The 22514-nt window shown below is 44.2% G+C and overlaps 3 protein-coding genes across 6 annotated transcripts in view; 2 read left to right on the top strand and 1 right to left on the bottom strand.

Moving 5' to 3' along the window:
* Positions 1-1557: 1557 nt before the first annotated feature.
* On the bottom strand, positions 1558-5978 carry LOC115178655 (UPF0575 protein C19orf67 homolog). Of its 2 annotated transcripts, XM_029739911.1 has the most exons (8): positions 5686-5976; positions 4769-4841; positions 4408-4606; positions 4058-4202; positions 3620-3720; positions 2756-2992; positions 2289-2450; positions 1558-2119 (listed from the first exon to the last, which is right to left on the bottom strand). In XM_029739911.1, the coding sequence occupies exons 2-8, from the start codon at positions 4815-4817 to the stop codon at positions 1969-1971; spliced, it is 1044 nt and encodes a 347-aa protein (XP_029595771.1). In that variant the 5' UTR covers positions 4818-4841; positions 5686-5976; the 3' UTR covers positions 1558-1968. The 2 variants fall into 2 exon arrangements, with proteins under 2 accessions (XP_029595771.1, XP_029595772.1); XM_029739912.1 differs by lacking the exon at positions 2756-2992 and having other exon boundaries at positions 5686-5978.
* A 621-nt stretch (positions 5979-6599) lies between these two features.
* Positions 6600-14423, top strand: LOC115178755 (uncharacterized). Of its 3 annotated transcripts, none has more exons than XM_029740038.1 (12): positions 6600-6637; positions 6714-6781; positions 7153-7260; positions 7986-8181; positions 8293-8346; positions 8438-8633; positions 8736-8772; positions 8884-10198; positions 12108-12200; positions 12348-13357; positions 13454-13550; positions 13828-14423. In XM_029740038.1, exons 4-12 carry the CDS (start codon positions 8037-8039, stop codon positions 13935-13937), a joined length of 3057 nt encoding a protein of 1018 aa, XP_029595898.1. In that variant the 5' UTR covers positions 6600-6637; positions 6714-6781; positions 7153-7260; positions 7986-8036; the 3' UTR covers positions 13938-14423. The 3 variants fall into 3 exon arrangements, with proteins under 3 accessions (XP_029595898.1, XP_029595896.1, XP_029595897.1); XM_029740036.1 differs by having other exon boundaries at positions 13451-13550; XM_029740037.1 differs by lacking the exons at positions 6600-6637; positions 6714-6781; positions 7153-7260 and adding an exon at positions 7695-7771 and having other exon boundaries at positions 13451-13550.
* A 1777-nt stretch (positions 14424-16200) lies between these two features.
* The window catches only part of LOC115178288 (serine/threonine-protein kinase N1), a 58344-nt gene continuing 52030 nt past the window's right edge, over positions 16201-22514 (top strand). The window contains exon 1 of the mRNA XM_029739399.1: positions 16201-17016. Coding sequence (XP_029595259.1) covers positions 16996-17016 — 21 coding nt within the window. The 5' untranslated portion in view covers positions 16201-16995. The remainder of the gene's footprint in view (positions 17017-22514) is intronic.

Raw genomic sequence — 22514 nt, 5'->3', positions numbered from 1 at the left:
AGGATTGTATATGGAACCGAAAAAGGTTCTACCTGGAACTAAAAAGGGTTATCTTATGGGGACGGCCGAAGAACCCGTTAAGATCCCTTTTTTTAACAGTCTAGTATACAACAAAAGTTCACAAATAAAGGAACCAGTCTTACCTTGTCTACCTGGCTGTCCAGGACCTTTATGACATAAACTTCTGAGAATGATGGAGGATAGGGGATCAGGTTTGGCACGAGGACCTCAGCCTTCTTCTCCTGGGCTTCTCCATCTGCCACCTTGTCCAGCAGGCTGTCTATGACCTTCCTAACCTCTTGTGGAATCTCCACCTGGGTCTGGATGAGGAACTCCACCTGGAGCATCTCATCTGACCTGATCTCAGGTTGCGCCTGAATCTCTGAGAGAATATCTGCTGTGTCTCCACTCATCAGAGCTGCAGAACCAAGAGGCTCATGGGAAGGAACCGATGGCTTGGCCTTGTCAGTCAGGAGCTGCTGCCCCTCCATGGTTACCTTCAGATGGAAGAGAGGAAGAAGACATTAGTTCATACTGTTCCTTGTTGAACTAAAGGTGCAATAACAGATAAATAAACAGTCTATGTGGGTGATAGCAATGGTGTAGTATATAGCAATGGTGTACTATAGTTTAGGGAATGGAAGAGTATACCTCTCCTGGAGACTGGTGACATTGGCTTGGTGTCACGCTCAGCTCTCTATGAACTTCCTGCTCAATCTCATGGAGTCTCTGGCGACCCTTCACCTTCAGCATCTGTACACACAGGAGTTTAATATTAGCAGTGGAATCACACAGGACATTTTATGGCCATGACAATGTCATTTTGTTCAGGATATCAGATTGATCATGGATGTGGTGGGCCCCAAACATATTAAATACTAAAGGAGAACATCAAAGTAGATGCTTAAACACATGAGAGCTATTGTATAATTAATGGCCAACTTACCTGCTCATCAAGGTAACAATCAATAAAAGACCCTTGGATGGATGTAGAGTCATCCATATTTGCTCCAAGTTATCCCCAGGAGACCAGTAAGCTAGAAAATATTTGTTTACAGGAAACTCAACTAAAAACTTCAAAACTGTACTAGAACTAAATCCTAAATAAGAACTAAACAATCGAGCAATGCAACCAACATGAGTGGTGAATTAATGCAGTCTGAATTCAGAACACGTGTATAAATATAAAGTATAGAATGCTCAAATTTAGAACTTCAGAATCTTTGACAAACATAAGACATTGTGACGTCACCACTAGATGGTTCAAGTGAGCAAAAAAAGAACTGCGGCAAGGACAGAGCAAGACATTTTTCTGGAACAGAACGGTCTTCATTGTGAACTACCTAGTTGTCATAGTAGGCTATTTTGCGTGATAGAACAGTCCTGCAAATGTGAAATATTATCAATAAAGAAAATGTTAACCATACGCATAATGTAATGTTGTATTACTCCATTGTTTACAAACAAATAACTTAGAATGTAGTTACAGTTCTAACACAATCGTTTCTTTTCAATAAATTGTTTTCTTTCACAAAATAACACTCCCATGCAAATGAATGACAGGTCAATACTTTTATTCTTATCATACAAAATGATTTCCAACAACCACACAATACAGTAACACACGCTCAATAAAACCTTGAATATGAATAGACAACATCAGATACAGTTCAAATCTATCACTAGCTGGTAGGGAATTGGTAATAAAACTTGGTCTTTATAAATGATATTCGTTTTTATACAAAACGTAAGGAACCATAAGGAAAACATTTGTCATGGATGACTGGCTTGTAGGAACCAGACCTATGTTAGTGTTCAGTCCTTAAAGTCCTTCCTAATAGTTACTGAGATTTGAAAACATTAGCCAAACATAACACAATGTAAATCTAACAAAAAGTCATGTTAAATCCTTTAAATCAATGAGAACATGTTATGGCCAAAGGCAGTACTAGAACAGTGGCTTGTCTCTTATGTTGTTTCACGACTGGGGCCTTCCACTGGGCTCTGTTGAGAAAACAATGCCCCCAGCAGGCAGTCAGTAGCGTTGCAAGCAGAGGGCTCCTCTCCTCCCAGACACAACAGCCTGTGGTACCTAGCCTGCGGAACCCAGCACAGCACCCTGGAACAAACACGAACACACACACACGCGCATAGAGATGCACAAACACACACACAGGCACACACACACACACCGTGTGAGCTATATTAACATGGTACTTACTCTTAAGTATTCTTTAAACAAGTCAAAGATGAAAGAGTGTTGTGAAGCGATCTGAGTGTGACTGTACCAGTCGTAGATGTCGTCTCTCACAGGGTCAGGATACGTTTGGATCCACTGACCGATTGACCACATTTTGACCATATTGCCTATAGCAACCGTCTCCCCTTTACCCTCTCCATAGCCCCCCTCAGCAGGCTCCTCAGGGGCGTCCTCGTAGCACAGGAAGTAGCTGCACAAGAAACACAGGCAGTCACACAGGCAGTCACACAGGCAGTCACACAGGCAGTCACACAGGCAGTCACACAGGCAGTCACACAGGCAGTCACACAGGCAGTCACACAGGCAGTCACACAGGCAGTCACACAGGCAGTCACACAGGCAGTGAGAGATGCCATCTGATCGACTGTTCTTAGGCCTGAATTTCAAAATGCACATTGTCATCGAACATCTCAGTTCAAAAGAGTCCCTAAGTTTTGGCATGTTGTGCCTTACGTTAACCCTTTCTCTACCGCCCCCTCTCTCTCTCTCACTCACTACTCTGTCTCGGTGGCTCTCCCTTTCCCTGCCACTGGCCAGTCCTCCTCTGGATGTCCCTCCATCTCGCCATCCATTTCCTGCTGTAGGCTCTCTCTGGGTCTCTCCACATTCCAGCGCATGCGTTTGTACAGGCCAGTGTGGACCCCAGCCAGGTACGGGGCTAGACGGCAGTACCTGTATATGGACAGCCCCACACTGTCTATCTGACACTTGCCAATGTAGAAATGGGAGACACTGGAATGGAGAGAGGGGGAGAATGATAGATACATAAATGGCTGGATGAAGGATTGTGGAATGAGTGTCAGACGAATGAGAATAAGGGTTGACAAGTCCAAGAATCTGTCCTCTATATATTTGGGTCATACTCCACAATGTTCCATGTGTGGATCTAAATACAGGTATTCAAGTAGTTGTTGGTACATATCGTCGCTGTCTGATGAAAACCTTGCAACTCAGTGTTGAAAGCACTAACTCTTCTCAATGTATTCTGAATTTCTCATGAAATTTCAAAATTGTATGTTTGTTAAAAATAGTCTAATATGGGAGTTCTCACTTTCCTGAAAAGTGTCCGTTTTGGAGATGAGGTTTTTACCTGACAGCGGCGATATGCGTTTGTATGTGCATCTGTGTGTTTGTGGTGGCTCACAGCCTTCAGATGTTATGGTGTAAGTACCAGAGGCTGGTGGGAGGAGCGATGACCAGAAGAGGCTGGTTGGAGGAGCTATAGGAGGACGGGCTCATCGTAATGACTGGAATTGTATAAATGAAACGGTATCAAACACATCTACTCCATTCCAGACATTATAATGAGCCCATCCTCCTATAGCTCCTCCAACCAGCCTCTTCTGGTAAGTACAGTACCTTGCCGGATCAGTCTCTTCCAGTGAGAGAAAGTCAAAGGAGGCATAGGTCAAGACCAGCTGCTCCAACCTCTCACACAGTTTCTGGGAGAAGTCTAACAACTGGACAGATGGACAAACACATAAATACAGACAAATATACACAATTACTCAATACACACCACTCTCAGTCTACAGCATCTCTTGATCTTTCTCTATTAGTTCTCAAACCTCTCATACACCTATTTTCTTGGCCAGAGTTGATTCACATAGACATTTAAGTTGGTTTAAAGTGTAGAATACATTTAATATCAATAAAGAGTGCGAAGGGATCACTGCCGCTACCTCACTTTCCAACCAAGGTGCATGAACTGAGGATAGAGCGGACACTGTCACTCAATAAAGAGTGAGTTTTGTCCTACCCAGATTCATATGAGTAGGTTCGAGTTGAGGCTCTTACTCGTGAGCGGATGTACATGGGTGGAGGCGTGTGCTGGGGCAGGAAGCTGCGAGCGGTCGACTCCAGGTAAGTGAAGTAGGGCTGACAGGTCCGCAGGAAAGTAGGCACCACGTGAGCAAAGTGTTCCTTCTGCATATTGTCATGCCTGCAGATAACGCACACAGACACACAGTTATGTCACAGGACTTCATTATGTATTACTTTAACCCCTTGGATAAATGATAAACAATAACTTGAAACACTACTAGATGTAATTGTATAGTTCAGCTGCACTCTTCATTGATTCACCTAACCTCTACCTATCATTACCTTAGACTACATTAACAACTTTCCAAACTGACTAACGTTACCTGTATAAAAGGTGCGTCTGATACTCATCCGCTTTATCCAGCAGGTACTGGAGTTGCCGCTCAATGGCTCGGAGCCTCTGATGATGCATCCTGTTGATATCCCGGCATGACGACGTGAACTCCCAATCCGCATACCCTTTGTACCGTTGGTCGCCACATGAGGGCGCCAAAGCACTAGCCTCTACATGCGCCACATTGTCTGAGAAATTTCGGATTATTATTTGTTGATTTGAGTTTGATTAGCAGAATCAAATCAAATTCTATTGGTCACACACACATGGTAGCAGATGTTATTGCGAGTGTAGCACGTTTTTCGTGTACATAATTATTAAGCTACCTATGCATTTTGACAGTAACTCACCTGTGTCTGTTGATGATTCAAGATAATTTCTCAGCTCCACCTGTTCCATGCTTTCTTTGTAGCCTCAATACAGCTAGAAGGAATTTACATTTTAAACTATAAACGTAATAACAATTATCTAAGAAAACTATGTCAAGGTGTTACTATTCCCTCTGCTAAAATATACTGGAATGCGGCCCTAGGACAAGTGATCTGGAACAAAGTTGTTTGGCAAATATTGTGTATCTAATAAGGTGAAAGAAGTATCATACAAACTCATTCATAGAATCTACCCTGTAAAGACCTTAATTATACACAGATTCAAAATAGTTATGACATCAAATGTGTATCTTGTGGTTGTGAGCCAGAAACTCTTGACCATTTATTTTGGGACTCTTCTTATGTCAGAAGATTTGAGTGAGTTAGAAGATTTTATTTTAAAAGAAACGACAATTAATATGAATTTGAGAGACTCTTATATTGTTTTATTTTGAACCAAATGATATAGACCCTGATTTAACTTTCATTGTTCATTTTTGGGGGTTTCGTGGTAGATTCTTTATCCATAAAATGAAGTGGGCAGAGAACAAACCCCTCTTCACATTGTTTAAGATAGAATTTAAATATTATTTTGCAATTATCAGTAAGTGTAAAAACAAAAAGCAAGACGTACTATAAAACTTTTTGTATTTCTGTTTTTGTATTTCTGTTTTCATACAAATAAAAATAATAATAACCAATGTTCGCTTTCGGTTGACACCTCGAAATCCTTCACTAGCTAGCTAGCTTTAGCTTGTTAGCTAGCTAGCAACTGCAATATAAGACACGGGTTTCTTGTGTGTTGTATTAATTGAACACTTTACAAGTTATGAGGGTACTTAGCCAGTATTTTCATGAATTGAGGATAGTTAGCTATTAGCTAACTAAGTTACACCTAAGCCACTTTCAGCACTCCTCTGAATCGTTGTAGAGCTCATGTGCGGCGCCTTAGAAGTTCCCGTCCCACCGTCAGTCCAGAACTTGACAAGTACGGTTCTCAATCGGTCTCCGTCTCCAGCCTCCTCTCTTTCCCTTGGCTTCTATAGCTGACGCTCGGCCCCGTCTCAACAGAATTTGTCAGTTTGCAGGCTAGCCTAGTGCGATAACTACTACTGTGAGCGCCTGATGCAAACACTAGACTAGAGCAAGCGGATCCCTCTGCTGGCCGAAACATGCACAAAACCTCTTAACAGTTATGTGGGTTTATTTATATAGATAATTGGAGATAGGCAACCTTTCTGCCTATGGAGACAAATAAATAAATGATTGCAAAATTACAAAAATGACATATCTTAACACCGCTGTCATTGTCAAGCCAAATATCATCGTTTGTTTGACAACACTGGTATGAAAACAATTATGCTTTGATTTGTCAGTATTAGTATCCATACCAGCTACATGAATAAAGTTATTCTAATTCTATTATTCTAACTCTATTATTCTAACTCTATTATTCTAACTCTATCAAAAGTTCAGAAGTGAGTGTGCAGACTGACGATGACAACCGGCTCTAGACTTTGATTGATGGCTCTTTCAGTTCTTGCCACCAGAGGGAAACATTGATATATAAAAACCCACTGAATCAATGTGAATTGGGTTACATTACATTTTAAGCTTTTAGAGATCTCGTATGTGATGAGAAAATGTATTAATCTCCCGGCGTAGTCACTGTGCGCTGTTGTAGTTGACGTAATCGTGTATAGTGCCATGACGTAATATATGAGCCTATGACGTAAACGCAGTCAAGAAATTATTAAATTGATTGGCTCAGTTGAGTTGATAGTTTGCATTGGACAGTCATCCTCATGTTCAAAGACATTACTTTGCCTGGACAAGAAATTCTGTGTAACTGTAAGTATTGTACTTAAAATGTTCAAACATTTTATATAAACATATATTTGTTTATTATTTTTCTATCATTGTACAGGTCCAATCTGAAGGATGTCTTAAAATAAAATGGGTAAGTCATAAACGGCTGAGGAGAGTTGTCTAAAGGTAAGTCTCATATATGATGAATTTTTTTTTTATCTGTGTGTCTCTGTAATGGGGAAATATTTTTAGTAGTACAGCCATATTCCAGGGGTTTTAAAACCTCTCCTAGAGGACCCCCAGACATTCCACAGTATTCCACAGCTAGCACACCTGATTCAACTTGTCAACTAATCATCAAGCCGTTGAATAGGTTTTAATGAGGTTTGCTTGTTTAGGGCTACAGCAAAATTGTGAAACATCCGGGGTTCCACAAGGAGAGGGTTGAAAACCGCTGGCCTATGCAAAAACAGACTGTTATGCTTTATGGTTGGAAAAGTGGGCATAAAAATGGAGGACTCAAGTGTAATTTAGTTCATTTTGTACCTATACCCCAGGCTGGCACTGTCCAAGCTAGTGTTGGAGAACAGGTGCTCCAGACAGACAACCATGATGAACCAAGGCTGCCAGCACTGGTGGACTGCACCAAGAAGAGCCCCCTAAAGGTTAGAAATGGCTTTGAGTTCTGTTGGAAAACGTTTTGAACAGTTCAGAGTGAAATATGTATCTGTTCAATTGGAAAAAGTTTTGCAATGTTAGGCATGCTGAATTTTCTCCAGGCAAACCTCTCAGAGCGGACTGGTTGGCTCTAAGCATTACCCACTTCAATTGTGTTTGGGCTTTTAATGTGATTAAGCCCTGCCCACTTCCAATTTTGGTCACCCTCTTAGAAGATCAAATCCCGAGCGCCTGTCACATTCGTTTTGTTTGGGTCTTCAGTCAGAAATTCTTTGCCTTAATTGGACATCTATTTTGATTGGTTCGTTGGTCAAGTGGACAATACTGTCGTTCATATGCTAATGATGTATAGGCCTAAGACACGCTTGTCCATTTTTGGTCAGTGAATGTTGCTAAACTTTCCGCCTTGCTGAACGCGCCCCTGGTTGTATAAGGACGCTTTGTTTTGAAATCTTTACGTGGTTGTAACTGAGAGAGAGACCAGTTGGTGTTAATCTAGTAATATGACATGTTCTCAACCAGAAATCTGTTTAAAACAAGATAATGATGCATGGGTCATTTACTAGTTAGAACCAATAGCATTGGAATCTGACTCTAATTCTGATTCTAAGGTTAACCCTTATGTGACATGTCATTCAGTGCTGTCATGTCTATGGTGAAAGAGGTGGATTTTATGGTGATATGATTTTGCTACTGTTGTTGTTTCTCTCAGAAATTCGTGCTGAAGCCCCCTCAAGGCCCCAGGCTGAGCCATCAGGCCAAGATGGCCAAGGCCGAAAAGGACGCCAGAGAGGCCATTGAGCCCAGAAAGGCTAGGGAGGCCAATGCAGCGGCAAAAAAAACAAGCCGCCAAGTCGTTGGTGACATGGCGCTGCCGCCACCTCTTCTATCTCCGACGACCAGTTACAGTGAGTATTGATCACCACTTCCAAAATACCTGGATTTATTGATATAATTATAAAAGAACATGCAATATGGTGGAAGGATCAACTAATGGTTTGACTCTCCTCTTTCTGTAGGTGTCCTGCCAGCTATCAAGAAGGGCACTAAAGTGACTAAGGTGGAGACAACAGGTGGGTTTTGGTGACACAGTGGTTATTAAATCGAGTCGTTGCCGTGGTTACTAGCTTGTTAGGTGGTAATTCTGATTGTCTTCTGTTTCAGAGCCACCAGGCCCCTTGACACCTGAGGATGGGATGATAATGAACTCCTCTCCATCTGTTGATGATCCCCTGACCCCAGAGACCCCAGAGAGTAATGTCACCTCCGATGACACTTCTCTGGTGGACCCACCCCGTGAGATGACACCTGAGAATGTAGAGGAGGCGCCCTGTCTAGAGGACTTCCTGAAGTCTCACCCGTGAGTCCTGCTCTGAACCGTGTTATGTGCAGTAGAAAAAAATATAATCTAGTTGCCAGTCCACTAACCAAGGATTCTTGTTGTTTGTTTTTTCTTTTCCAGTCAGAGAAAGCTCATCAGGAAGTTCCTCAAACCAAAGGTAAGTCCCCCATTTCTACTTCTTTACCTCATGCCAACAACAACAAAATACATGTAACTTAAAAGCTAAGAGGAAATGATGTCACTTTAAGTTGTTGTATTTCTTTCTAAGAATGTGACCATAGAGGACCTGGAAAACATGTCCTATGAGGTCCTCCAGCCAGCGATAGCTCTGCTCAGGATCTCCAGTCCAGAGTCACTCCACTCCTCCTGCCGGGGGTCAGGGGTGCTGAAGATCGTCTCGGAGATGTTCCACCGGCGGAGCTCTGAGCCGAAGGGGAGGCTCCGGGGCGGGCAGCCCCCCACGCCCAATTCTGAGACAGACAAGGAGATTCAGGGTATAGCAGACATGGCTGTGAGTAACATCATGAGGAATGCCCAGGAGGACCTCTTCTCTGGTATGAATGACCTGGAGACCACCAATCCATGCATCACTCTGACCGAAGAGAGGCTCTCCAGCATCTTCTCAGTGCTGTTCAGGGATGCCTGTGAGAGTGCCCAGGAGGTCGCCCGACAGATCCACCACATGAGGTCCGGAAGAGGCAACAACGGCCGGAATGGGAGTCGCCCTGGGTCATCACAGGGATCGAGCAGGTCCAACATACCAGAGTTGGCGTTAAACCTCTGTCAGCTGGCAGAGTGTGTGGATGCTCAACCACTATCTCTGGAACATCCAAGTGTGTCCTGCTCCGACAGAAGTGGCCTGCACCCCCTTCCAGAGCAGGGCTGGATGGAGGAGCATATTGGTTCAGCCCTAGGTCAGTTGTCCACCATTGAGGCAGACATGGGCGAGTTAGAGAACTTCACCAGACCTCTGCTACTGGCAAATGGAGACGACAGCTCATCCAGTAGGTTGTCAGGGTCGTCCACTGCCTCATCTCCATCCACCTGCCGGTCTTCTCCAGATGTGAACTCAGAGGGAAGGGCCCACTACACCATTATGGCCCTGGAAACCCTCCAGGAGGGGGAGGACAACAGCTGGAGTCACTCTGGGTCCTCACAGAGATCGAGATGGTTCAGCCTCTGTAATCAGGCAGAGGAGATGAAGAGGGTTTATCCCCAGAAAGACACACTCCACTCCAGCGTCAGTGTGGGAGAACTGGGGTCAGTGAGGAGGGCCAAGGGGAGGGATGTCCATAAAGCTCTCAGTGAGGGGTCCCTCCCTGTCTTTGCCCTGCTTGGGGAGAGGCCAGGGGAGATTTGTCCGACCAGCACTTGGGACATGGAGCAGAACCAGCCTCCCAGCACTCCCACATCCAGTGAGGAGGATTTGTGGGACAGCAACTCCACATGGTCTCATGGGGTTGAGGAGGAGGAGGGGGCAGAGCCTCGTGGGAGGTGGGCAGCTATGTCGGAGAGGGGCAGCTCCCTGATCTTGACCCCCCAGGCCTCCACTTCACTCTCCGATTACGACAAGAGGGCACTAGGTTAGTTATTATGTAGTCTTGTCTCCTTTTACCCCATTGTTATTATTGTTATTGCCATTTACACTGTGACAAAGATGTTTTGGGGTGAGGGTGCTGTCGATGGGGGAGGAAATATTTTTCTCCGCTCTGCTGATGAGTATTTTCCTCTGCTCATACAGGAGTAATAAAGGCCTAGTTCACTAATTTTGTGATAAAAATAATGCAGCACCCATATATATATATATATATATAAGTCAAAAGTTTGGACACACCTACTCATTCAAGGATTTTCCTTATTTTTTAAATATTTTCTACATTGTAGAATAATAGTGAAGACATCAAAATTATGAAATAACACATATGGAGTCATATAGTTAAACAAATTAAAATTAATTTGATATTCTTCAACGTAGCCACCCTTTACCTTGATGACAGCTTTGCAAACTCTTGGCATTCTCTCAACCAGCTTCATGAGGTAGTCACCTGGTAGTCACATTTCAATTAACAGATGTGCCTTGACAAAAGTTCATTTTTGGAATTTCTTTCCCTGAGCCAATCAGTTGTGTTGTGACAAGGTAGGTGTGGTATACATGAGATAGCCCTATTTGGTAAAATACCAAGTCCATATTATGGCAAGAACAGCTCAAATAAGCAAAGAGAAACGACAGTCCATCATTACTTTAAGACATGAAGGTCAGTCAATCCGGAAAATTTCAAGAACTTTGAAAGTTTCTTCAAGTGCAGTCACAAAAACCATCAAGCGCTATGATGAAACAGGCTATTATGAGGACTGCCACAGGAAAGGAAGACCCAGAGTTACCTCTGCTGCAGAGGATAAGTGCATTAGAGTTACCAGCCTCAGTTGCAGCCCAAAAAAATGCTTCACGGAGTTCAAGTAACAGACACATCTCAACATCAACTGTTCAGAGGAGACTGTGTGAATCAGGCCTTCATGGTCGAATTGCTGCAAAGAAACCACTACTAAAGGACACAATAGAAGAACAGACTTGCTTGGGCCAAGAAACTGTCCTTTGGTCTAAATGAGTCCAAATTTGAGATTTTTGCTTCCAGCCGCCCTATCTTTGTGAGACGCAGAGTAGGTGAACGGCTGATCTCGGCATGTGTTTCCCACCGTGAAGCATGGAGGAAGAGGTGTGGGGGTGCTTTGCTGTGGTGACACTGTCAGTGATTTATTTAGAATTCAAGGCACAGTTAACCAGCATGGCTACCACAGCATTCTGCAGTGATACGCCATCTCATCTGGTTTGCGCTTAGTGGGACTATCATTTGTTTTTCAACAGGACAATGACCCAAAACACACCTCCAAGCTGTGTAAGGGCTATTTGACCAAGAAGAGTGATGGAGTGTAGCATCAGATGACCTGGCCTCCACAAATCACCCGACCTCAACCCAACTGAGATGGTTTGGGATGAGTTGGACTGCAGAGTGAAGGAAAAACAGCCAACAAGTGCTCAGCATATGTGGGAACTCCTTCAAGACTGTTGGAAAAGCATTCCAGGTGACTACCTCATGAAGCTGGTTGAGAGAATGCCAAGAGTGTGCAAAGCTGTCATCAATAGCCAATCTGAAATCTAAAATATTTACTTAACACCTTTTAGGTTACTACATGATTCAATATGTGTTATTTCATAGTTTTGATGTCTTCACTATTATACTACAATGTAGAAAATAGTGAAAATGAAGAAAAATCCTTGAATGGGCAGGTGTGTCCAAACCTTTGACTTGTACTGTGTATATATATATATTGATTTATCGGGGGTGCTGCAGCACCCTCAGCACCCCTACTTCCTGCAGCTATGACTGGGCTGTTTTACCCTCTTCTCTCTCCTGTTTTTTCTACTTTTCTGTAAAGTGTTTTGTGACATGTTGTATGTGAAGCAACACTTTAAATAAATGTTGATTTGACTAGAGGCCGTCTGCCAGGTCCTGACTGCCTGGTTGGAACAGATGCTGAACAGGACCTGCAACGACGATTACAGGGCCAGTGTCGTCATCCAGAAAGGTACACTTATAACCTGTTTTATCATTATGACCAGTATAAACCCTGTAATAACCTGTGTATTACCATTCTAGTAAATGTACTAGATACTTCATAGTGCTATACATGGATGTGGATTCGAACCAGTTCAGAATATGAGTGTTTTATTAGGATTGGATTCTGGTGCCAGGGACAGGTTCCCTGACACACCGTGTCCTTCTTCATCAGAGGAAGAAGAGGTGTTCGCGAGTGTCATAACTGTCCTCCATTTGGAGCCCTACACCTCAACCAAGGCAGCATGGGCAGCTCCTGCAAAGACCCTGGAGGTCAACCCCTGTCTGGATGAAGATGAGAGAGTCCCCAGCACCTCCATGATTGAGGGGTCCCTGACGACCACTCAGGCAACATGGGCAGCTCCTGCCCAGACCTTGGAAGAAGAAGTCGGGGGAGCTGATGTCTCTGAGGTGAGTACCGGCTCCCTGACCCCCACCGAGGCCAGGCAGGACCTCCTGGAGAAGATTCCCTCTCTCCTGCCGGGTGAGATCCTCATCGAAGAGGACATCCCCCTACGCGGCAGTCCCAGGGACACCGTCATGAGCCCCCAGACCCTGAAGCTCATCCTCCAGGGCATATTGCACCGACTGGAGGCCTCAGAGTCCCCCCAGGCCAGGAGGGCGAATGACCCCTTCAGGCTGATGAAGAATCTATTTTTGGAGGTCCACCATGCCCTTAGGTATGTTGACATCTCTGTCCTCTTCAGCCTGGAGGAGAGCATCCAATTCAGGGGGGAAGATGCAATGAAGGCCATTGTGAAGGCTGCGGCTAAAAGGTTGTCCCTGCGCTCGGACTCCAACCGGGCTCAACTGCGCACCGCACGCTATGGTGGCGAGGGAGCCATATGTTGCATGGCAGACACCATCGCGCGTGTCATAGACGACCACGCCCAGGACTGGAGTTCAGACGGCCATTTTGGAGCGAGGAGGAGCCGTGGTAGTGGGAGGTCATGCTCCTCCTCAAGCTCCTCAAAGAGTGACATCACCCTCACAGAGGAACTCTTGGCCCAGGGGGAAACCCTGGAAGAGGACCAAGAGGAGGTGGCTCCGAAATGTGACTCTGCTAGCTTGGAGAAGGCCAGCAGCAGCTCCCTCTCCACAGACCTTGTGGACAGCACCTCCACACAGGTAAGGAGACTACCATTAACCAGTAGGTTGCTGAGTTATTGGGGCTGTTTGATTGTGAGGCACCAACTCATATCTGTTTCTCTCTCTACTAAGAAGACAGTGAAGGACGAGGCAATGAGGAAGTTAGGAAAGGGGAAGCGAGGTCGCAAGAAGACCCTGAAGAAGAACAAGGTGGCTCCCCTTGGCACTGATGGTAAGTCCTCCCTTCTGTCAGTCCACATGTCTATTTATCTTCAACAAAATTCTATTATTTCACCACCATTATTTCACCACCATCCCCTAACATTACCACCATTGTAATGTTAGGGGAAGAGACTATGATGAAGTTATCAGGGCCTTATTCATTAAATGGAAGTAACAGGGAGGAACTTCCTTGAACTAAAAAAATTGTGTTTTTGTTTTCTGTTGCAAAAGTTTATTTTACGGTTTGTCCTAATGATGTCATCCCCTGTTCTCTGTCACCTGTTCAGATACCGTGGCTGATGAGCCGGGAAAAAAACAGTCTCTCCTCCTGCGGATTACAACTGCCATGGCAAAACTATTTTGCCTCCCCTGCAAAAAAAGAAGCGGTAAAAAGTAATTGTGTGGGGATACCCACTTAGTAGGCACTTCAGTGCACCTGCCTCCTCTACAAACCCAGAGTCAACAGAAGAGGGAGACAAACCCCCCCTACTCACAACACATTTGATGATTCCAACCATACCCCCACGCTATGGTGGCGAGGGAGCCATCTGTTGCATGGCGGACACTATCACACACGTCATAGATGACCATGCTGAGGATTGGAGCTCTGACGGCCATTTTGGAGCCAGGAGGAGCAGTGGTAGTGGGAGATCATACTCCTCAACCTCCTCAAGGAGTGACATCACCCTCACCGAGGAGCTCTTGGCTGAAAGGGCCAAGGAAGCGGACCAAGACGACGTGGCTGATGACGAAACCCCCCCAATAACAAACCATTACAAATCATGATGACTCCCCCCATAGCCCGGCCCGGACCTATTTAATTAAATAAACATGTACTTGCATCTATTTTTAACCTCTATTTTTTGTTTTTAACAGGCCTAATGTAGACTACAAATTCTTAAGTGCAAATTGATGTGTGTACTGCATCAATATTATGAGTTCACTGTGCCAGTCATTATAGTCAATCTAGGCTTTAACACTCTTAAGTGTATTGGTATTGACACAATAAGAGTTACATTTGAGTATTTTCTAATTTGACCTTTCTGAGGGAATACATCTGCAATATACTGCTAATAATCTTATTCCAAAATGAAAAACACTTCTGGAAATTTACGAAGTAGAATAGATCATGTTCTTGCCTTTGACAGTTTAGATCATTCAAATGTAATAACTCAGGGCTGTGGAGGTCACAGTCTCTTATGACGGCTACCAAAGACGGCTTCCAAAGTCCATCCTGCTTCCACCACTCGCTCGCACTAGTCCAATATTTTAACCTCTCCCTACCGGAACCTAATCGAGTAGCTGGCCCGGCACTCATGCGAGATTTGGTTCTGGGTTGCAGAGATTATGGAGGTCAAAACAAGGTCTATTGCTGTGTTTACACAGGCAGTCCAATTCTGATCTGTTCCACTAATTGGCCAATCAGATCAGATCAGCTCTTTTGCTAAGAATTGGGCAAAGATCAGAATTGGACTGCCTGTGCCAACACAGCCTAAGACTGTCATGCAGGACCTGACCAGGAACAACTCTGATCTGATAAACTGTCAAAGGCAAGAACATGATTTATACTACTTTGTACAGTATTTTTCATTCTAGATTAACATTATTAGCAGTATATTGCAGATGTATTCCCCATAATATACTCCAGCAAGCAATAGCCTGGAAACTGACCAAGGTAAAATAAAATAAACTCCTGCCCACAAGGAAATAGGATGGAACACTTTATGATGTGAATGTAGGCTATGTTTATTTAGCCTGCTCATTACCGCTATCAGATGTAAGCAGGCTATTTCTGGTGTGCATTTTCATAGCCTTTGTGTGATGTTTTTCACCTATCATCAACTATGACCAGGTGCTCCTTTGCTTTTCCGTCTCAGTCTCCCTCTGTCAGTATCAAATTCTCTGTAAGCAAATCTCCTATTTGCATGCCCTGAGATTTGTTTTTGTTTTATTCAGCTATAGTTTGAGTTTCTGCTTATGTATGGATAAGGAGGCCAATAGGGAAAGGGGATACCTAGTCAGCTGCACAGCTGAATGCATTCAACCGAAATGTGTCTACCGCATTTAACCCAGCCCCTCTGAAGCAGTTGTTGTTGGGGGTTAACTGCCTTGCTCAAGGGCAGAACGGCATATTTTTCCACCTTGCCAACTTTGGAAGTCGAACCAGCAACCTTTTGGTTACTGGCCCAACACTATTAACCGCTAGGCTACCTGCCTCTCACTCTCACTCACACACACACATGTCTTCTGCACAACACTGTACCTCAATTCACCTTTGGGACTATTGTTATGTATTGACCTAATGGCTTGTTGCTTAATGTAGGATAGTATGTATCCACTATTTTCAATATTAGATAATGAGTGTAACTTGTAGATTTGCGATATTAAATGTTTTAGTCATATACTTTTCATTATACTGTACTCCATGTATCTTCTGGTTGTGATTGCATGGGCACATTTTTACTTGTAAGCAGAGTAATACCAATAACAGTTGTTTTGTGTGTGGCTAAATTGCAAATATGGGAGAGGGGAAAGAGATAAACAACAGCGTTCAATATGAGAAGTTGGAAATTACAAATCCACGGGCTGGACATGGTCACATGATACATTGGGCGCGCTCCTGCTACCTACCGTACACGCTGTGCCAGCGCAACTGCGCGCAGCTTCATCAGAAAAAAAAGTGTAGCCTCCCGCTCAAGCCATCATCGGCAATGCGCGGACAGACAAGGCGATATTCCTCTGCCCTCCAAAACCCAACGAAGAGCAAACGAAGAGTGACACCCTTCGGTCATTGGGTACTTTGCTCGAGGGAAGCATAAGATAGTCTCGTTTGAAAGAAGGCTTTTGTGGCATGTGATACTGGGAGACTGACGCGTGTTCGTGGTTCACGGATGTTACTACGAAGACGGATCTCGACAGTTTTTCTGCCGCTGTAGCGTTTTATGTTAGCAATGGATCTCTATCCCTCTACGGAGTCTGTTACGCGGATAGGGAGGGAGTCGTGCCGTTTGTTTCCCGTGTGGTGAAAGCTAGCCTCAAAAGAAAAGAACAATGAACGGAATCAAACAGTTTTGTTTTATGCTTTTATCCTATTGACATTTTAAAGACACTCACCGGGAACATTTTGTATTTGTTGAACGAACCATTAGTCGAACAACCAAACATTTTGGGATCACCAGCTTCATTGGACAGCGGCGCGTTGAGGCGACACAATGGGATTATCTTTGACCGTTGGCTGAGAATTGTTTTTAAAAGTTCCCTTTATCTCAGAGAATATAGTGGTGAGTTTTTGGACAGAGCACATATTTGAGCAACAATTGGATGAATTGATCATCTAGCTGCCTAAATTGGTGGAGAAGCCCATTGTGAGCACTCGCCGGACAATCGCATGTGTCCAGTCCAGTTGGTCTAGTCTAGAACGGCATCATCACTGGAATACGACACAAAGAACAACGATGGCGAATGACTCGATACAAGTAAGTTGTTACATTGCTGTTACAGTGTAATAACAATGTGCGTTATCTATACCTGGGGGTATCATCCATTCGACATCAATGGAAACCCAATGCGGTGTTCTATTTTCTATTGTCAAATAATAATTTCACTGGATTTATGACGATGCATTGCGCCCTTTGTGCTCTGTATTTTGTCAAGACACTTGTGGTGTCCTGCATTGTCACCTTGGCATGTTTTCTCATTGGTTCCTCATTGCAGCCAAATGCATATGCGAAGAGCTTCTGGCCGGGCGGGCACAATACTGGGCGGGTGTTTGACACACACATAAACACATAAACACACACAAACACATAAATACACACACACATCCCAGTGGACCTCACCAGTTCTCAGAACCATCTTGAGTCTGAGAAGAACCAATAGCAGTCACAAGGCTCCCAACCTTTTTGGAATGGACCCTTTCCAAGAGGGGAAAAAACCATGTTTGTGGCGACAGTCATTATTGCCAATTCATTTCTGACAGTTTGAGTAAAGCGTTTCGACTATAACAAGGACTTTGAAAAATATTACAAGGATAATGTGAAATACGAAAATAGAAATCCACACCACTAAAGTGATGGACATTGAGCTGGGGGTAATTTTGTCATTTAGACTACTTTACTTGACAGTATCCTGATACAGTATTTGACTGAGTTGGTGCAATGACTGATGTTCTTTACAGTGGGGGTTATGAACAACTCAGCACAGGTGCCACCACCGCTCACAAAGACGTTGAAAATATCCTAACAGTGGGTACTGTTGTAGGCTACAGAAGTCCCTCTTGCCTCTGCTCTAGTTTAGTGACAAGTCAGCAGTCAGCCCCCTTTTTACCTCAGCATTTACCTTGTGTGTGTCATCTAGTCATGAACCCAACTCTCTGTTTGTAGTAAAGTAAGGCAAGAAGTGTGTTGAATAATGCATCCTGTTTAAATGCTGCTTCTCATCTGACTGTTGTTAAAGCTCTGTACTGGGTTAGTTACTTCACCCTTCTTTACTAACTAGCCTTGATGATGTCTTCTAGTCACACTGCTTGCTACATGGGTTTGCTGTACTATTTAACATTCATCTTTTATCAGACTCTTATCGTTCACGTTTTCAAACCCATTCCAATTTCTCTCGTTTGTTGGAACTTAAAACTTCTTCCCCCAAATAGGCCTAACTGGCTTACGATTCCATGCTTGGCACAGTAGCCAATTATTTGTATAGCTACAGTGCAAGATAATACTAGAAAGCAGTACCAGGCAGGAGGTAGTCACCTCTCTCTCTCGGGGTCGGTTTTGCCCTCTCCATTTCCTTGGCAGGTTCACACACAATGGAGGAGTGCACAGCTGAGAGAGGGCAAGCTTGGGGGACTGACGCAAGCCACAGTGGCAAAGTGGGAGCTCTGGTTTGGTGGCACAGACAGGGAGCCATTATCCCCTCAGCCAACACGTACACTGGTCTGGTGACTCGAACTGAAGGCCTCTGCTGGCCGGGCAGTTGATAAAGTCTGTCATAATCAGACTCCAATGTCTTCAGTGGTGGGGAGGTTTAGCTTCTTCACAGCACGCCTTTTGTTCCCCACACACACAAAATAAGCCGAATAGGAATCTGAACCCAAACAGCGTCACACTTCCTCCTAAAGGTCGCGGGGGGGGGGGGGGGGGGGGGGGGGGATGTAAATGTATTGTAACTTGTGGGATGTTAGTTTGTGATTGCAGAAGTTTTAGAAAGGAGAACGTTGGATTAAATATCCATGAACGTACATTCATCTACAGTTGAATTCTGAAGTTTACATGCACCTTAGCCAAATATATTTAAACTCAGTTTTTCACAATTCCTGACATTTAATCCTAATTCAAATTCCCTGTCGTAGGTCAGTTAGGATCACCACCTTATTTTAAGAATGTGAAATGTCAGAATAATAGTAGAGTGAATGATTTATTTCAGCTTTTATTTCTTTCATCACATTCCCAGTGGGTCAGAAGTTTACATACACTCAATTAGTATTTGGTAGCATTGCCTTTAAATTGTTTAACTTGGGTCAAACATTTTGGGTAGCCTTCCACAAGCTTCTCATAATAAGTTGGGGGAATTTTGACCCATTCCTCCTGGCAGAGCTGGTGTAACTGAGTCAGGTTTGTAGGCCTCCTTGCTCGCACACATTTTTTCAGTTCTGCCCACACATTTTCTATAGGATTGAGGTCAGGGCTTTGTGATGGCCACTCCAATACCTTGACTTTGTTGTCCTTAAGCCATTTTGCCACAACTTTGGAAGTATGCTTGGGGTCATTGTCCATTTGGAAGACCCATTTGCGACCAAGCTTTAACTTCCTGACTGATGTCTTGAGATGTTGCTTCAATATATCCATATAATTTTCCTTCCTCATGATGCTATGTATTTTGTGAAGTGTACCAGTCCCTCCTGCAGCAAAGCACCCCCACAACATGATGCTGCCACCCCCGTGCTTCACGGTTGGGATGGTGTTCTTCGGCTTGCAAGCCTCCCCCTTTTTCCTCCAAACATAACAATGGTCATTATGGCCAAACAGTTCTATTTTTGTTTCATCAGACCAGAGGACATTTCTCCAAAAAGTACGATCTTTGTCCCCATGTGCAGTTGCAAACCGTAGTCTGGCTTTTTTATGGCGGTTTTGGAGCAGTGGCTTCTTCCTTGCTGAGCGCCCTTTCAGGTTATGTCAATATAGGACTCGTTTTACTGTGGATATAGATATTTTTGTACCTGTTTCCTCCAGCATCTTCACAAGGTCCTTTGCTGTTGTTCTGGGATTGATTTGCACTTTTCGCACCAAAGTACGTTCATCTCTAGGAGACAGAACGCGTCTCCTTCCTGAGCGGTATGACGGCTGCGTGGTCCCATGGTGTTTATACTTGCGTACTATTGTTTGTACAGATGAACGTGGTACCTTCAGGCGTTTGGAAATTGCTCCCAAGGATGAACCAGACTTGTGGAGGTCTACCATTTTTTTCTGAGGTTTTGGCTGATTTCTTTTAATTTTCCAATGATGTCAAGCAAAGAGTCACTGAGTTTGAAGGTAGGCCTTGAAATACATCCACAGGTACACGTCCAATTAACTCAAATTATGTCAATTAGCCTATCAGAAGCTTCTAAAGCCATGATGTCATTTTCTGGAATTTTCCAAGCTGTTTAAAGGCACAGTCAACTTAGTGTATGTAAACTTCTGACCCACTGGAATTGTGATACAGTAAAATATAAGTGAAATAATCTGTCTGTAAACAATTGTTGGAAAAATTACTTGTGTCATGCACAAAGTAGATGTCCTAACCGACTTGCCAAAACTATAGTTTGTTAACAAGACATTTGTGGAGTGGTTGAAAAACAAGTTTTAATGACTCCAACCTAAGTGTATGTAAACTTCCGACTTCAACTGTACACTTTTTTTCTCCGTTTTGCATGTTTACACACACACACACACACACACACACACTAAAGACAGACACTCAGGGTAATGCATACGGATCATTCACCTAAACAGCTGCATGACGTAATGAGACTGCTATGCACATATCTCAGGCTTTCTCAGCAAGCCAAGGCCCTGTGGCCGTGTAGGCAGACACACACTAGCTAATGCATTAGGCCGTCATTGTAAAATAAGAATTTGTTCTTAACTGACTTGCCTAGTTAAATAAACAACATGCTACCAGAGACAATGAGAGCCATGCTGTTCACAATTGAGTTGCTTAAGTTACTTCTTTGATTATTTTTCTTTTGTATTTAAGAAGAATAGGCCTTATGCTCTCAAGATTTATAGGAGAATGGTATTTCCTTATTGACTCTTATCAGCAGGACTTTTCTTGTTAACTGAGACAGTCCCAAGCACAGGACTGTGTCCTTACTGGCTGTCACTGACTGCCCCCATTTGATGTCCCTATTGGCCGCCACTATCTTTGTTCTTGGCTCTTGCTGGTCGACACAGTCCATGCACTGTTTTCTTACTGGCCACTGTCAGACAGTGTCTCCATGCGGTGTCCATGCTGCCTGTCTGTGTCCCACTCCCAGTAGCACAGTGTGGCTGTGTGAGTGTGATGGTGGTGGTGGTGGTGGGGGGGCTGTAAAGGGCATTATGCTGATGATGAGGTTCTGGCCATAGCAGCACAATGGCCTCCATTGTCCCGACTGCAGCCCCAGATCACGTTCACCAATGCACTGTGTTTCCTCATCCTATCCTGGGTGGCCACACCCTCACTAATAGGTTAAAGCAAGGCCCCGTGGTGTGGCATCATGGCTGCGTCTGTTTGTTTTGTGTGGGAGTTTGTGTGTTTATGTGTGTTTGTCAATGACACACAGGTCGGGGTGGAGTAATCACTTTTGTGTTGACATGCTTTCACGTTTGAGTCTGGGTTTGAGTAGATGTGTGTGCGGTATGAGTGTGTGATGTTTGTGTAGATGTGTTTGCCTATTTGGGCCAGCTGGTTTGCATAGGGAAGCCCTAGTTTTGTGTGTGTGCATGTGTGTCCAATGTCCATACACATGGCCCTGCGTATTTTGTCCTATGTCTCTCCCTGCCATCCCCTGTGCAAACATCCTGCCGGTCTCATGACCTAATGACCTCGCCCCTCTGTTGCAGCCCCTCCCTCCCCAGTCCCCACCTCATCCATAGTTCACACCCTGCCATGACTTCACCGCTCCACTTTCCTCTCTTCTTTCGTCTTTCTCTTATTCCATACAACGTGGCCTGACTTTGCCTCTGCCCCGGGGGCCTTGCCTGGCCCTGCCTGTGTGTGTGTGTGTGTGTCCACTCACAGGCAATGGAGCCTCTGATGGAACGTGGCCACGCACCAGCTGCTCTCCCCCTTCTCCTCTCTTTCGTTGACTCCGCGTTTTCCACGCTGAGTATGGAGGAACGGGGCCTCAGGATCTTATCACCCAATGGTGATAATTAGATAAGAGAAGTCTTTTTTTTTTTAATGGGATAGTTCAGGATTTGGGCAACTTCCCCAGAGTCAGATGAACTTGTGGATACCATTTTCACGTCTCTGCGGGCAGTTTGAAGGAAGTTGTTAACTAGCTTTAGCGCAATGACTAGAAGACTGTAGACTTCGTCATTGCGCTAAGCTGTTCCCATAGACTTCTAGTCATTGCGCTAAGCTGTTCCCATAGACTTCTAGTCATTGCGCTAAGCTGTTCCCATAGACTTCTAGTCATTGCGCTAAGCTGTTCCCATAGACTTCTAGTCATTGCGCTGACGCTAGTTAACATTGGCCCGCGAAACTACCTCTAACTTTCTTCATAATGATATCCACAAGTTCATCTGACTCTGGGAAAGTAGATAAATCCCAAACTATCCATTTAAGCACTTTTACAGCAGTTTGTCACTGTGTCGTTAGACATGTTCAGTGTTGGGTTTCCCCACTGTTAGCCTATTTGTTTCACTTCAGGGCAGATGGTGTGACTGTGTGCCTGATTTTATCTTCAAAGGTGCTGGACGTTCGTTACACTACTTCAGCAGAGTAAAGC

The sequence above is a fragment of the Salmo trutta genome, chromosome 38, assembly GCF_901001165.1.
Source record: "Salmo trutta chromosome 38, fSalTru1.1, whole genome shotgun sequence".
Lineage (NCBI taxonomy): Eukaryota > Metazoa > Chordata > Actinopteri > Salmoniformes > Salmonidae > Salmo > Salmo trutta.
This window is presented reverse-complemented; position numbering and strand designations above follow the sequence as displayed.

What these genes read in the sequence shown, in the direction of transcription:
- LOC115178755 (XM_029740036.1), top strand. Translation starts at nt 8,037, where the DNA reads ATGGCCAAGGCCGAAAAGGACGCCAGAGAGGCCATTGAGCCCAGAAAG. An exon ending in ATCTCCGACGACCAGTTACA is followed by an intron (nt 8,182 to 8,292) that starts GTGAGTATTGAT and finishes CTCTTTCTGTAG; the next exon opens with GTGTCCTGCCAGCTATCAAG. An exon ending in TGGACAGCACCTCCACACAG is followed by an intron (nt 13,358 to 13,450) that starts GTAAGGAGACTA and finishes CTCTCTACTAAG; the next exon opens with AAGACAGTGAAGGACGAGGC.
- LOC115178655 (XM_029739911.1), bottom strand. Translation starts at nt 4,817, where the DNA reads ATGGAACAGGTGGAGCTGAGAAATTATCTTGAATCATCAACAGACACA. An exon ending in TGAATCATCAACAGACACAG is followed by an intron (nt 4,607 to 4,768) that starts GTGAGTTACTGT and finishes GAAATTTCTCAG; the next exon opens with ACAATGTGGCGCATGTAGAG. An exon ending in AGAGCCACCGAGACAGAGTA is followed by an intron (nt 2,451 to 2,755) that starts GTGAGTGAGAGA and finishes TTTCTTGTGCAG; the next exon opens with CTACTTCCTGTGCTACGAGG.